Here is a 13,858-nt window from a genome sequence, read left to right as displayed (position 1 = left end):
AAGATTTTGTTTTTCTAAGAATTCACGTCGACCATTAAGAAAGCAAAGATTCTGGATGAAGATTCTGAAATTCTAGCTGTTCAGCTCTTACTATCTTTTTCCTTTTTTAAGTCAGTGATTAGATAGTTAAACCGGTCAATCAACACCAGGCCTAATAAAATTGACATGTTTTCGTGAACTATTGATAATAATGGAACAAGGGCCTGCATTTCAAGTTTGATGTTTCATTTAATCAGCTTGTACTGCAGTATATCCCTTTCATGAAGGCTACAGTTGGTCTCTTTTATTTACGGTCAACTAAAGCAAGCAACAAATTGTTTGAAGTGTAAACTTATTTGAGCATGGCTCTTACTACTTTGCCTTTGTCACGGTATCATGGTTAGGAAATTATTGTAGTTCACACTAAGAATAGCTTCCTTTTCATTCAAACATACATGTACCTCTTCATTGAAACATACATGTACCTCTTCATTCAAACATACATGTACTTTTTTATTTGAACATACATGTACCTCTTCATTCAAACATACATGTACCGTTTCATTCAAATGCCCTACAGGATGAATTTATTCGTGGAGTCATATTTCGCAAAAATTGCCTTTTCATGCATATTTGCGGATTAATTTATTCGCGGCTGAAAACTGTCACTCTCTATGAAGAGTTAACTCTATTACGTCTAACAATAGAATTAACCCTACGCATGCGAACATGGCGTGTTTCGTTTTCTATTTAGCTTACAATTACACGTACGGGTCGATCGTGCTAAGCAATAAATTTTTTGCTGCGTTCAGAGGTTTTCACGAATATTCATAGATTTGGAAGCCTTTGATGAACCAACAATTTGTGGTAAGTAATGAGTTTTTCACGTTTACTAAATTAGTTGAATTTTACTTTGGTTCTTCGGTAAAATGCAATATTTATTTTTTACATCCCTACCACTTCGTTAGTTGTTTTAGTGTGAGACAGAGATTTTTCATCATACACGGCAGCACAATGAATGTAAGGGTGGTAGATGTCATTCTTAGAAGATCACCAATCATTCAGGGAGGTCTTGAAATTGCGGTAGAAGTGACCGCAGCTGCTAACGAGAAGAATATATCTGTTTTAAAAAAGGAACAAAAACTCCTTTACGAGCACAAATCTTTGGCTAACCGGCAGAACTTTGCAATAGTAAGCCACGAGGAGAGTTCTGATGATAACTTCCTTACCAGTCATGTAGTAGCGAGAGAATTGCTTTCAACATCTACCCAAGACAGTGACAGCGACAGAGCTGCTATTACCAAAATAACTAGTCAGAGAGCACCATTACACGCTAGTATTCACTTATCAAGAGTACCAGTTTAATTTTATTGCTAGACAACCGCCATATGGACTAAACTGTTTATATTTACTCCATTCATCGTTTGTAAAATTTTATTTGTATTTGAAATATTTTATTTGTACACTCAAGTTTGTAATAAATTATAATATATCTATACATAAAATAAAATATATAATATAATCTTGTTTGCTGCAGCGATATCAAGGAGTTGTTGTTGATGAAGGTTCTAGGTTGACTGGTTGCTTCTCTGCCAATATTCCTGCCTTGATGAATATTACTACTTGTCTCTAGCTTTCGTAATCAGAGTAGGTTGTTTAATTCTCAATCTGCAGTAAACACAAAATAAAGAAAAAAATATTAATGAGTGTTAAGGAAGCACAAAAACAATAGCTGAAGTATTTAATGAAAGCGATCAGTTTTTAAACAAAATAATTAACTAATGCAGTTAATTATGGAAAAACGTATCTGCACTGCAAATCAAGTACATACCATAATGTCCAGATCAGAATCATGATCGTCCTCAACTTCGGTATTAGAGATTGATGGAGTTGATTTCAACGTAAAAAGACTAGGAGAGACTTTTTGCGATGACGAAGCCATGCCGAATAACTTGTGAAAACCTTGAATAATATTGTAAAGTTTTATTTGATGCAATGGCAATAAAACTCGAAGCCCGGCGATGAGGTTTTGGAACTCGGCTACGTTTAGTACTTTCGCCTAGCGGCTATTTTTGCGATGACGCCATTTTGCATATCTTGTGACAACCTTGAATAATTTTGTAAAGAAATGTGATGCATTGGCAATGGCGTTAGCTCAAAGCTCAGGCAATGATTTTTAAAATGTTTTGGAACTCAACTACGTTTAGTATTTATATTAAAAACTAACTTAGCGACTAGTTTTTAATTTGATGCAGCGGTTATTCTCCCTTGTGATTAAAAATAGAACTAATTATTCACGGAATTTAATAATTCGCGGAATTGACTGTTCGAGAAATCGCAAATTTTATAACCAACGAATATTTTCATCCTGTAGGGTATACACGTACTTCTTCATTCAAACATACATGTACCTCTTTATTTGAACATAGACTTTATTACACCATCATTTTCACACTCCTGGTTCCTTTTTTATAATCTCCCCAAGTTTTGCGCAGGTGTTGTTAGTAAATTTCAGCGTTACCCAGGTCTATATGAAAATTGAGTTTGCAAGTCATTTACATGATAATGTTTGCAGACTCTAGAATTAGTAAGAAACCCAGCAGCTATGCAGGAAATGATGCGACAACAAGATCGGGTCCTCAGCAATTTAGAGGTTAGTGTTCTGCCGTGTGGCCGTGTGTTCTGCGGTGTTCATTCCATTAATCTAGGCTTTGATCTCGACATGTAATGGCTATTACCACATACGTGAAGACTGTCTAATGTGACTGTAGTCAATGCCTGGAGGTATGAATCACCTACAGAGAATATATCGAGATATTCAAGAACCAATGATGAATGCAGCCACTAGTCGGAATCCATTTGCTGCACTAGCTAATAACTCTAACACAGGTAAAGTTCTTTCTAGTCATATAGGCCCTGCATGTATCCTTTACCCCTACAGTGTACATACCTGTGAAGTAGACCTTATCATGTCACAGCAATATAACTCAAGCTTATGCAACCTCCTTTTGAGCTAAATGTAGACATGCAATTCGCGAACCCCTCTGTGCCATAACAGTATCACTAGTTTAGTTAACTTATCAATGAGTAATAAAAATTTATTAGTTTCTACGACTACGTTGTTCTCTCAATCATATATCTCAGCAGCTGCAGCATTCCCTCATGACATCCTCTAATAGGTAGCTTTTTGTCATGACATCTAGTGCCAGTTAGCTTTCTGTCACGACTTCCAGTGGCAGTTCGCTTTCCTTTTTGATGTCCTATGATAGCTAGCTTTTTGCCATGCCATTCAGTGGCAGTTAGCTTTGCCATGACATCCAGGGGCAGTTAGACTTCTCTGGTCTGTTAGCTTTCTGTGATAACACTCAGTGGCAGTTAGACTTCCCTAATGGCTTCCAGTGGCAGTTAGTTCCGTTATGGCATCCAGTGGCAGTTGCTTTCCTACGTGACACCTAGTGACAGTTTAGTATCAGCCTCACACCGGTCTTAGCACAAAGCCACTAGCATCTAAATCCTCTTTTCTTTACCAGGATTATCATCTGCAGTTATTACCTATCCTTGGTATCTATCTAAGAAGACGCATCTACTTTGCTTCTGTCTACCTTCTGTCAGCACAATAAAGTCATCGACTGCAATTCGGCCACTTCCATCACAATCATAGGAAATGAGATGGCAAAATTAGACAAACAAAAAAGGCAATCATCGATTATAACTCTAATTGAAATAAGCTGTACTCTTGAGTTGATTGTTTTACCAACCTCACCAAAGCTTAGATTAGCTATCTTGTCAAAGCACAGCAAATTCTTTGCTCCTTCATCACGTAATCAATGCATGTAGAAACATTGCTACAGTATTGATCAGCTAATACTCTCAGCTGTACGTACTCTCAGCTGAACCAGTACCTTCTGCAACAGTCAGGATAGGTTTAACATCAACAAGTTACAACTTATGTTTACGAGTCAACAGTAACACCAATCAAGTTCCTCGTTTCTGCTATTTTCTTTGGGTATTTTCGTAATGTTTCTTTTTTTCTGTACAACAATAAAGTAGCCTCAAAAGAAGTTCACCCAATGTTTATCACTATGTTCTGCCGAACTACAATTAAACACCATGGTTACATAAAAAGGTGATTTGTAAAAAGTTGCTGTTGCTGCCATCATGTTATGGCTGCAACAGAAATGCATAAAATGGATTTAATAAAGTTGGTCTTGTGATGCCTTCTGATTGTTATTTGGTTTTTTAGAATTGAGTCTATTTTTTCATACTTTGAGTCGCTAAATGCCAGAGGTTTAGTATGTACTAATCACTGGAAGTTTATTTTCTAGGTAACACTGCTAATTCACAGGAAGGTATGGAGAATAATGATCCGCTACCAAATCCATGGGCTCCTCCTGGAACAACAGCCAGTACTACACCCACTACAAGTACATCTGCCGCAACAGGTTCTGGCACCAGAATGGGTAGTATGTCAAGTGAGTAAGCTACAGCTGTATGTCTTCTGCTCGCTCGGCCACATTTCAATGTTTTTTGCCTCTTTTATATTTCCTTTTCTCTTTTCCCTCTTTTTTCTTTTTTACTTCCCCTTTTCCTCCTCTCTTCTCTGCCTTTCTTCTCCCAACTTTCACCTCTTCATTTTCATCTTGTACCTTTTTTCTTTCAACTGTTACGTTTTCTCTTTCAACTCCTACACCCCCTTAACCTTTGCCACTCTTTTCCCAATTTTGCTCTTTCCCATCCCAACCTTTCCTTCTCAATTTCACCTTTAGCTTCACAACCTTTAATTTTTATTTTTTATTTTTGCATTTTATTTTTAATGAAGTGAAGTTTTCTATACGTTTTAACATTCATGTTTGTTTGTTCCCGCTGCTAGCGTGAGAGCACATTAACTTTGATGGCTACTTTTTACAAATTGAAATGGAAAGAATGCTACTGCTTTCGGGATATGTGGACATAACATAAAACCTCTAATTAAATGCCACCTCTATTTGAACGCCACCTCCATTTGACTGCTGCAATAGATGAATGGTTGGTAAATAGAGTGCCATGGTGTTCAATTAGAAGTTTTATGGTACTTTACACACCTACTTGCACACCTGATAGTGATATGTTTTGTCTGCTCATGCATAAAAACAGCATCCAACCCAAACAGGCTACTACTTACTATTTCTATGTGCTATTAGCTCCGATTAATTGATGCTATCCCTAGATCACATCAGTCATGTTTTAGCCCCTCATTCTTTTGATGTACTATTACAGAATATCCGTTCTATTGAGAAAAATCAATTTTATACATAGGTATTGATTCACATATTGCCACTACCTTATAATAGATGCAACTACTTCATTTTATTTATTGCCCATACTCTAGTATCAATAACATAAAACACCTTTCATTTTTAAGAAAAAAACTTAAATTAGAAGTGGTCATTACCTTTCGATATACAAGCAAATAGAGGTGAAAGATGTTACACCTTTTTCCTGTCTCCGATCGAACCTATATTATGTCAGACATGGCCAAAGTATTAACACCGCTCTCTTTGTCCTTTAGCTGTGAAATGCCAAATTAGCTCAACTTCAATTAGTCATTGCTTATTCTATTATGAGCTTGAAACATGAAAAGTATACATCAAAGTAAATTTTAGAGTCTACTCTTTCTAATAGAATTAAAATATTGTTGATTGAATAAATATTTACTCTGTGCAAACCTTTGGAGACGAGCCCTACATTTTCATTCAAATTTTGACTTTTATTTCCGAGTTCAATCCCCAGACAAGTGCTCTATGCTGTACACAAAGCAATAACGCAACGCATCGCATAAATCCCTAGACATAGTGTAGTCACTGAGTGGATTTTTGAAAGATTTGAGAGGTTTTGAATAGTATAAACTCCAATGTGCATTTTGGATATTTTCATACGAATTTCCAAATGCAAATGCAGGAGACTGACTGAGCTGCAATTGTTCACCTCCATGAGTGAGGACTAGGCTACAAAGCTATTGCAAAACTGACTGAGAAGAACACTTCAACGATGAGGTACACCATAAAAAGATATAAGGAGGGTGGAACACTAACAGATCGCAGCAAGCCAGGGAGGCTCCGGACTGCAACTACATGATACGAACGCATTTTGGTCAGAAAAAACCGCCAGGACCAGTTCAAAGGAACACCTTTGAACTGGTCCTGGCAAAGGATCTCAAAGAGTCAACTGGTACATCTATTGCAAGAAGAATCTTACAGAAGTATGGATTGACAGCAAGGACACCATGGAGAAAACCTAAGCTCACCAGTGTCCATAGAAAACGTCGTTTGGAATGGGCTAAGGAGCACAAATCTTGGAGTCTAGAGCAATGGAGCAAGGTTATATTAAGTGAAGAGTCTAACTTTGACCTTCAAAATGTTGCTTGAATATGGCAGAAGATCTGTTGAAGCCTACAAACCAGTGTGTGTTGCCAACAGTGGAACACCCTCTGACAGTGATGATCTGGGGATGCTTTTTGGCTCGTGGTGCAGGAAGAATTCATGTGTGTGAAGGAAGAATGAACACTGAAAAGTATCTCAATGTGATGGAAGACAAGCTGTTAAATCTGCCAGGGACCTGTACAAAGATGAGGTGTGGATTTTTCAGCAGGACATCGCCCTATGCCACACTGCCAAGCGGTGTAAAGAGGGGTTCGACACCCACGGTGTGAAGGTGTTGGAGCTGGCCTGCCGAGTCCCCCGATCTCAATCCCATAGAGAGTTTATGGCATCAGATAAAGCTACTGGTTACCAAAGATAAACCAACCACAAAGGTCACCTTGATAGAGGCAATTGTAAAGGCATGGTACAGTCCCGTCACTACAGAGAGGCTGGAGAACTTTGGCCAATAGCATGCCAAGGAGATGCAGGGCAGTGATAGGCAGTACTGGATGGCCAACAAAATATTGATGGCAATATCAACCCCAAAGCCCCTTTACAGGGCCACCAACTCATTACATAGAGTTTGTTGAGCCTTTGGGACCAATTGAGAGTGTTTAATCACATATACTAATTGTATTCCACAAATAAAATAAAGGCCTAAATTGTTGTGATTTGACTCAGTCATGTTTAAGAGCCTTTGTACCCATCTATTCTATGAATAACTATTCTTCTGTAGCATGCTTTAAAGAGATTGATAATCTTCTGCGGAGCATTTTGATATATAGATTATATGATTTGTGGGCCAGAGCCATTGTAATAGTGCAGTAACTAAATTAATATGAAAAAATGTTGTGGGGTGTTAATACCCTTGGCACGACTGTACATTATGTTTATTCTAAGAAAATGCAAAAAGTGATGTTAATTAAAAATAACAAATGCACATTTAGCATATGCAATCGCGAAAAGTGTATACAGTACAGTAGACGCTCCTATAATGCATACCTCCTATAACGTAAATTCCGCACAGCGTAAAGAATATATGTAAAGTTTTTGTTTCCCACTATGTAAAAAATTCCATATAACGTAAAGTGTCAAGTTGGGCGAGCTTTCCAAATCGATTTGAATGTTAGTTATTTTGCTGCACTTTCAAAAGAAAGAACACCGTGCGATTACTCTACTATTTATTCTATATAAATTTCTAGTTTACCCGGCATTCTAGTTCGTCTTAATAGATCATTCAATGTGTCAACAAAAAGGCGAATAGGATAGCTGCGCAATTGTTCATAAATACAAAGGCAATCGGTGAGTGTAGGAATTGCAGCATTGGTCTACCAGTCTCATTGTCACGAGTTGGAGTACCGTCAAAAATTATCTTTATCCCAGCCTTGACCCCTGTATGGTAATAGACGATGAACAGGTAGAACTGCCTTTTATAGTAAAAATATTTTGTTGTTTTGCCTTATTATAGACGTACAAAATATTTGGTATTAGCTGTACTTTTTAAAATAGACATTGCTGTTGAGAGAAATAAGCAAATCGTTGAAAATGTGCAGTTCCTATCAACTTGTTGTAAATTTACTGCAATCGTGGTCTATAAAACTAGTAAGATTGATAATCAAAATGAGAAAGTTGTTGATGCAAACAAATAGTTTTGCAGTTACGGTACAGCACACGAATTGAAGGAATTAAGTAACCTTTTTTCTTTTTTTGCATGACCAAAGGCGTGAGTTTAGAAAGATCTTTGAACGGATTAGGCAATTTACATGTATTTCTTATTCACATGTTATTCTTATAACGTAACTTCTCTATAACGTAAATGTTCCTGGAATGAATAATTTGCGTTATAGGAGTGTCTACTGTATATGGTAAAAGCAATGGGAATGGTAAGACCGACTTACTTTGTGGTTAGGTGCATTTGTTAGTAGACTCGCGATTTGAATGTCGGGTATTCAAATCTCGTATGAAGGTGATTTTTTGTTGCTATAATTTTATCGCTATAACTGGACAGATGACAGACAAATACTGAGATTAATATATATATATAATATATATGCATATAGATTGATATAGATAATTTCTGTCTTCAGTAATTATTTTGTGATTAGCTGTATATCCAGAATCATTATGTTTAAAAATATGCAAAGCAAAACGTTTCAAACTCATTTTATGTCTACAAAATTTATAAAGATAAGACATTCAAATATAAAGTTAAAAATGTTCCCTATATTGATATATATATATATATATATATATATATTGATGTATATTGATCATATATTGATCCATGTTTCTTAAAATCGTTCTATGTAAAGTATGACTTGACCAGCAGCTTTTTGATACAAACATAACTGCTGCATAATTACTACTTCCAATATCGCATAAAATTTGTAGGTTGAGTATTTTTATAGCATTCTGGTCAGCATTGTATCATTAATAGGCAGCACTATGTCTCTCTCACTGTTCTGCTTCTCATGTACACTGTAATCTAGAAAAGTCTCACGAGTATGTACATACACTGCTGATGTACACTGTATAATACATTTATATATAAATCTCTCAAAGTATGTCCACTGCTGATGTACACGGTATAATATAGATAGGTTTTTCAAGTATGTACACTGCTGATGTATGCTGTATAATATAGACAGGTTTCTCAAGTGTTTGCACTTTTGATGTACACTGTATGTCCATATGGTGAAATCACTTCTGCTCATCAGGTATGCTCAGCAATCCAGCAACACAAAGTGCTATGTCACAGATGATTCAGAATCCAGATATGTACAACCAGCTTCTCTCCAACCACCCCATGCTTGCTAGCAATCCACAGATGGCGGAGGCTATGCGGCAGCAAATGCCACAGATAATGCAGCAGGTAATTGTAGTGATTTCTTTGCGACAAAGTCAAGGCAGCGTCTTTGAAAACAAATTCCAAAACCCAATAGGATGGAATAATTACCGTACAACCTCTAATTGGACGCCACCTTTATTTGAATGTCACTTCCAATTGACCGCCCTCCTGAGAGAAGAGTTGAAAAATAAACCGCCACTCTCCAATCGAACGCCCCCTCCATTTCACCACCACTTTGACATTATTCGATCTTTACGAGCCCATTATATCAACTGATCCGTAGAAAAGTGTCCACAAAATCGTAGTAATAATGAATCGTTTAAATTAATAACAATCAAATCTTTCATTGTCCAAAACTTTACGCTTTTTTTTCGTTAAAACATTGAAAGCAACACCATAGAAATTATCAATAACGGTCTAAGGCTAGTAGTAGTTCTCTATTTAACGTGGTCTTTCTACTTCGAAGTAGGCTACATGTATAGTAAAAAATTGCTTAACTTTGCGATAGTTACATGGTAACATTATGATAAAAATAATTACTCAGGCTAATTTTAGTACTTACTTGTTTAATGCGGTCTTCATACTTCGAAGCGCATGTACATATATGAAAAAACGGTTTAAATTCACGATGGTAGATGGAACTTGGAAAGCAATGCCATAGAAATAACTACTAACTATCTCAGGCTAATAGTAGTTTCTTCTTTAACACAGTCCTAACACTTCAAAGGGCATGCGTATAAAAACCAGTTCGCAAGCTTTGGACTAAAGGTTACATTTACTAAGCAAACTTTTACGTGTGCATTAGTGCTAAAGCACTGCGTGAAAGTTTTGCTCTACTAAAATATTGTTTGGACGCTAATATCGACTAGTTCAGCAGCGCAAAAGAAGAGTTGAGGCCAGAAGATATTGTGGAAGGTATTGGACAACTAGAAGATGTTCGTATATAATATAAGTATGGTTCGTTTATGTCACTTGCTCATGAGTATATATTTGTATCATTTGATAGATTATCATTATATAACTTATAAATATGCAGATTTATAGCATGTTATTTCATAGCATCCTTGCGGCTATCTTAACACTTCTTACAATGGATCGATGCTCATAACTAAATTTCTACTGCACATAAAAAGATAGTTTTGGCTGCTAAATGTAGCAAACATATCAGTGAGTGCAATGAGCTTTTATTCAACCATGTTAAAGATGGATGTAAAATAAAAATGTCTTCAAATTTGGAATGAAATAAAAATTGGAAGCTCTAACAAATTGCAAAGAATGACACAGGCTATAATATCATCGCAGGTCAACTGCAAGCAATAAATATCAACTCGTAGAGATATTTCTCAGTTTCTCGATGCACATTTATTAAGAGATCTTTGACAAATTAGAGGTAAGTTAGCAGATTTATTGCATCCATAAGGTTTAATATCACTCCACTGAAAAAAAAGACCCAAATATAAGTGACATTCGCTAAGCCCGTAATGGGGCTAAACTTATCTTCCGAAAATTCTGACGAGCTATTTGAAAAGTGACCGCCAGCTTCTATTTGAATGCTACCTCCAATTGACCGCCATTATAGAAGAGAGGTTGAAAAATAGAGCGCCATGGCGTTCAACTAAAGGTTTTACGGTAACTGTCATTTCTTTAAGATTCACAGCTAGTTATTTTACTCTAGTTAATCACAAACTTCTTGATTTATCCTTGCAAATAAATTTCTCTAGCTTTTTAACAACATCAGCTTCGTGAAATTTCTTTGAAGTTTTTGGTTTTATTATCCAAGAGATCATGACTTATCTTTCCCATAACTGCCATTTGCTTATCTTCAGTTTTGTAGATTGTAAAACAAGTTTGCTTTAACCAAATCCTAACTTGACGAAGACAGGTCTCTGACCTGTCTTTTTTACATGCTATTATATGAAGGGATCTGTAATTATCTTAATCTAGCTCGACATTTTCAGATCAAATGCTGACTCGTATGCACCAATATCTCAAGAGGTTTCTCCGTTGAATTGTGTCACCATTGAATCTCACCATTGAATTGTCTCACCGTTTAATCGTCTCACCGTTGAATCGTCTCACCGTTGAATCGTCTCACCGTTGAATCGTCTCACCGTTGAATCGTCTCACCGTTGAATCGTTTCACCGTTGAATCGTCTCACCGTTGAATCGTCTCACCGTTGAATCGTCTCACCGTTGAATTAATAACTTGATAGTTGCCCTTTAGCCATTTTAATTAGTAAGCTACTGTGTAAATTTTACAAGTCAAGAGTAAACTACTGTGTAAGAGTTCTCTCTCCATGGCTGTTGCAGCTCTCTCCAGTGCACAATTGTCTATAGGTTTGCGGGGCCCATTATTTAGATCTGGTTTTATGTGTTTAGATGCAAAGCCCTGCCATGCAAGCAGCTATGTCCAACCCTAGGGCTATCGAAGCACTCATGATGGTACAAAGGGGTATGCAACAACTCCAGCAAGAGGCTCCTGGGCTCCTTCCAGCTTCTGGGTGTGTACCATCTCTTTCTAATTTATCATTGGTGTTTTGAAACTGGGGACCCCTGCTTGACAATGTTTTCTACTGATAAGATACTATGAAACTATGTAAGGGCATTGATGTAAAATATTTTTTCTAAATTTGATAACGGCAAAAAATTTTAATATTACAGTTCAGAGAGATAACATTGCAGAATATTTAACCGAAGGTTTTAATGAATCGGTAGAAATCTATGGAAATGCTCTTACTGCGACATACTTGAGACATTCATATATCAGGCCAATAAACTCCATCAATGTTAGTCTTTGTGGCCTGAAAAGGATGTGATTTTAATTCACCATTTTGATTTTACAGAAGCGTACTTGTACAGAAGGTCAATGTTAAAGTTGACTTTTGGAGTTGTTTACTCTAGCGTTTCTATCGTTGACGTTGTCTGCAAGACTAACTAGTGTATATCGATCTGTTAAAGATGTGGTTGCGTCAAAGTTGAGTTGATTTTAAAAGAAAGTATTTTCTTTTTGTCTATCAATTGATATGTTGTTTGTTGTGTAAGGCGATCTCATTGTCAAGATATTTGAAGACTAAAATCGAGAAAAATTGATCGCGGTAAAAATGCCTTGCCCAAAATGATGTAACGCGTGATACAACCTCTCTCTATCTCCCGTATTCACTTTGGCTATTGCAATAAAAGTCTAGTCCTACGCGGCCCTATTGGCCTACATTTTATCTTGTATTTGCTCGTGTTGGCTGGAATAAAATTTTAAATCCAGCTACAAACACATTATTTTCAATGTCTCAAACGCCTCAAATAAGGGAAATTAAAAACTGGTCATATTAGCTTCCTCTAAATGCTGTGTAAACATCTTAGTACCGACTACTAATTCCACCGGTCTACGGTAATTATGTTAATCAAAATAAGTAGAATAAGGTCTTTGTATCGGCACAGTTCCATCGCTACCACACCGGAAACTAGTTAGAAAGTAAAATAAGCAAGCTGCGTTTTTGAAAAGAATATGTGGCAAAACCAACTGCCTCCCTAAGTCATGTACATTGTATAGTCAACGTTATCGAGTCATTATTGGTATCAATTTGTAGACAAAAATTCTCTGGTCACATTTGATTAGTTGATTTAAGTATTAAACGAATGGTCGAGCTATGAAAGAGTACCCGTCAATACAGCTCTGATTACACTTCATAAATCCATCTATCAGACAAGATTTCAGCACAGATGTCTACGGGGCTGTGATGTATTCAATGTTCTGCAAATCATGTTTTGCATCATCTTAACTCAAACAAAACATGGTTTATGCAGCACACATTCAAGTGTCTCTTTCCTATTTATGGCAGTTTCTACACTGACAAAACTGCTTTGCTGGTGGGATCACATAAACATCCTGTAATAAATAAAACAAATGCAATAAATATATGTTTTCATAGATATGTCATTCTAACGCGTATCTACTGGAAGCTTTCAAATTGGGAGTTAGATAGATTACGAGTGTAATTTTAAAAATGAATAAATGTTTAACAAAAGCATAAGTATGCCAAACCAATGGTTTGAAGCTTTGGTTCTGAAAGTTAAAGATGTGCATTGATCAATCGGTATTCCTCACTTTCTACAAGTGAGAAGTGAACATCTAAACTCTAATCATAAATCTAATTTACTAGCTAAAACTGCCTAAGAAAATTTGAAGCAAATATAGCTAGGTGAAATGATAAAACATTATAAAATGGTGATTGGTGATAGCAAAAAGTTGTAATTTTATTAATTAGTAAATATATTCATGAGTACTAAAATCAATACCTTTAGTATATTCATCAATCTAAGCCATTTTATTGGTAGATGCTGTGGATTAAATAGAAGCCTCAAGAACTTACTGTGCATCCGTATCTCGCACGCGTGCACAGGAAATTACATTATAGTCTCAAACAGGGAAAGATAATCTGAATGTAAACACAACAGTCTATCTTTAATAGGAGACTCAAAGTAAAAGATAAATTTACCTCCATTTTCCTATCTTCCTCTGTAGCATAACGCTGCTGACACCTGTTACCTCTAACAATAAGCTGTCTGTCCCAAACTTTAACCACCTGATTCTCAGAGAACTCAGAGTCACCTTCGCAGTAACTGGAAGCATTTTTAC

The 13,858-nt window shown here is 36.4% G+C and overlaps 1 protein-coding gene across 1 annotated transcript in view; it reads left to right on the top strand.

Annotated features, from left to right (window-relative positions):
- The window catches only part of LOC137390577 (ubiquilin-2-like), a 42,027-nt gene that overhangs the window by 15,430 nt on the left and 12,739 nt on the right, over window positions 1-13,858 (top strand). Inside the window, exons 5-9 of the mRNA XM_068076907.1 lie at window positions 2,555-2,632; window positions 2,751-2,868; window positions 4,305-4,451; window positions 9,095-9,249; window positions 11,605-11,726. Of these exons, the coding sequence (XP_067933008.1) occupies window positions 2,555-2,632; window positions 2,751-2,868; window positions 4,305-4,451; window positions 9,095-9,249; window positions 11,605-11,726 (620 nt within the window). The remainder of the gene's footprint in view (window positions 1-2,554; window positions 2,633-2,750; window positions 2,869-4,304; window positions 4,452-9,094; window positions 9,250-11,604; window positions 11,727-13,858) is intronic.

Source organism: Watersipora subatra, chromosome 3 (genome assembly GCF_963576615.1).
Source record: "Watersipora subatra chromosome 3, tzWatSuba1.1, whole genome shotgun sequence".
Taxonomy (NCBI): Eukaryota; Metazoa; Bryozoa; class Gymnolaemata; order Cheilostomatida; family Watersiporidae; genus Watersipora; species Watersipora subatra.
Note: the sequence above shows the minus strand (reverse complement) of the source record. Positions and strands in the feature narration are given on the sequence as shown.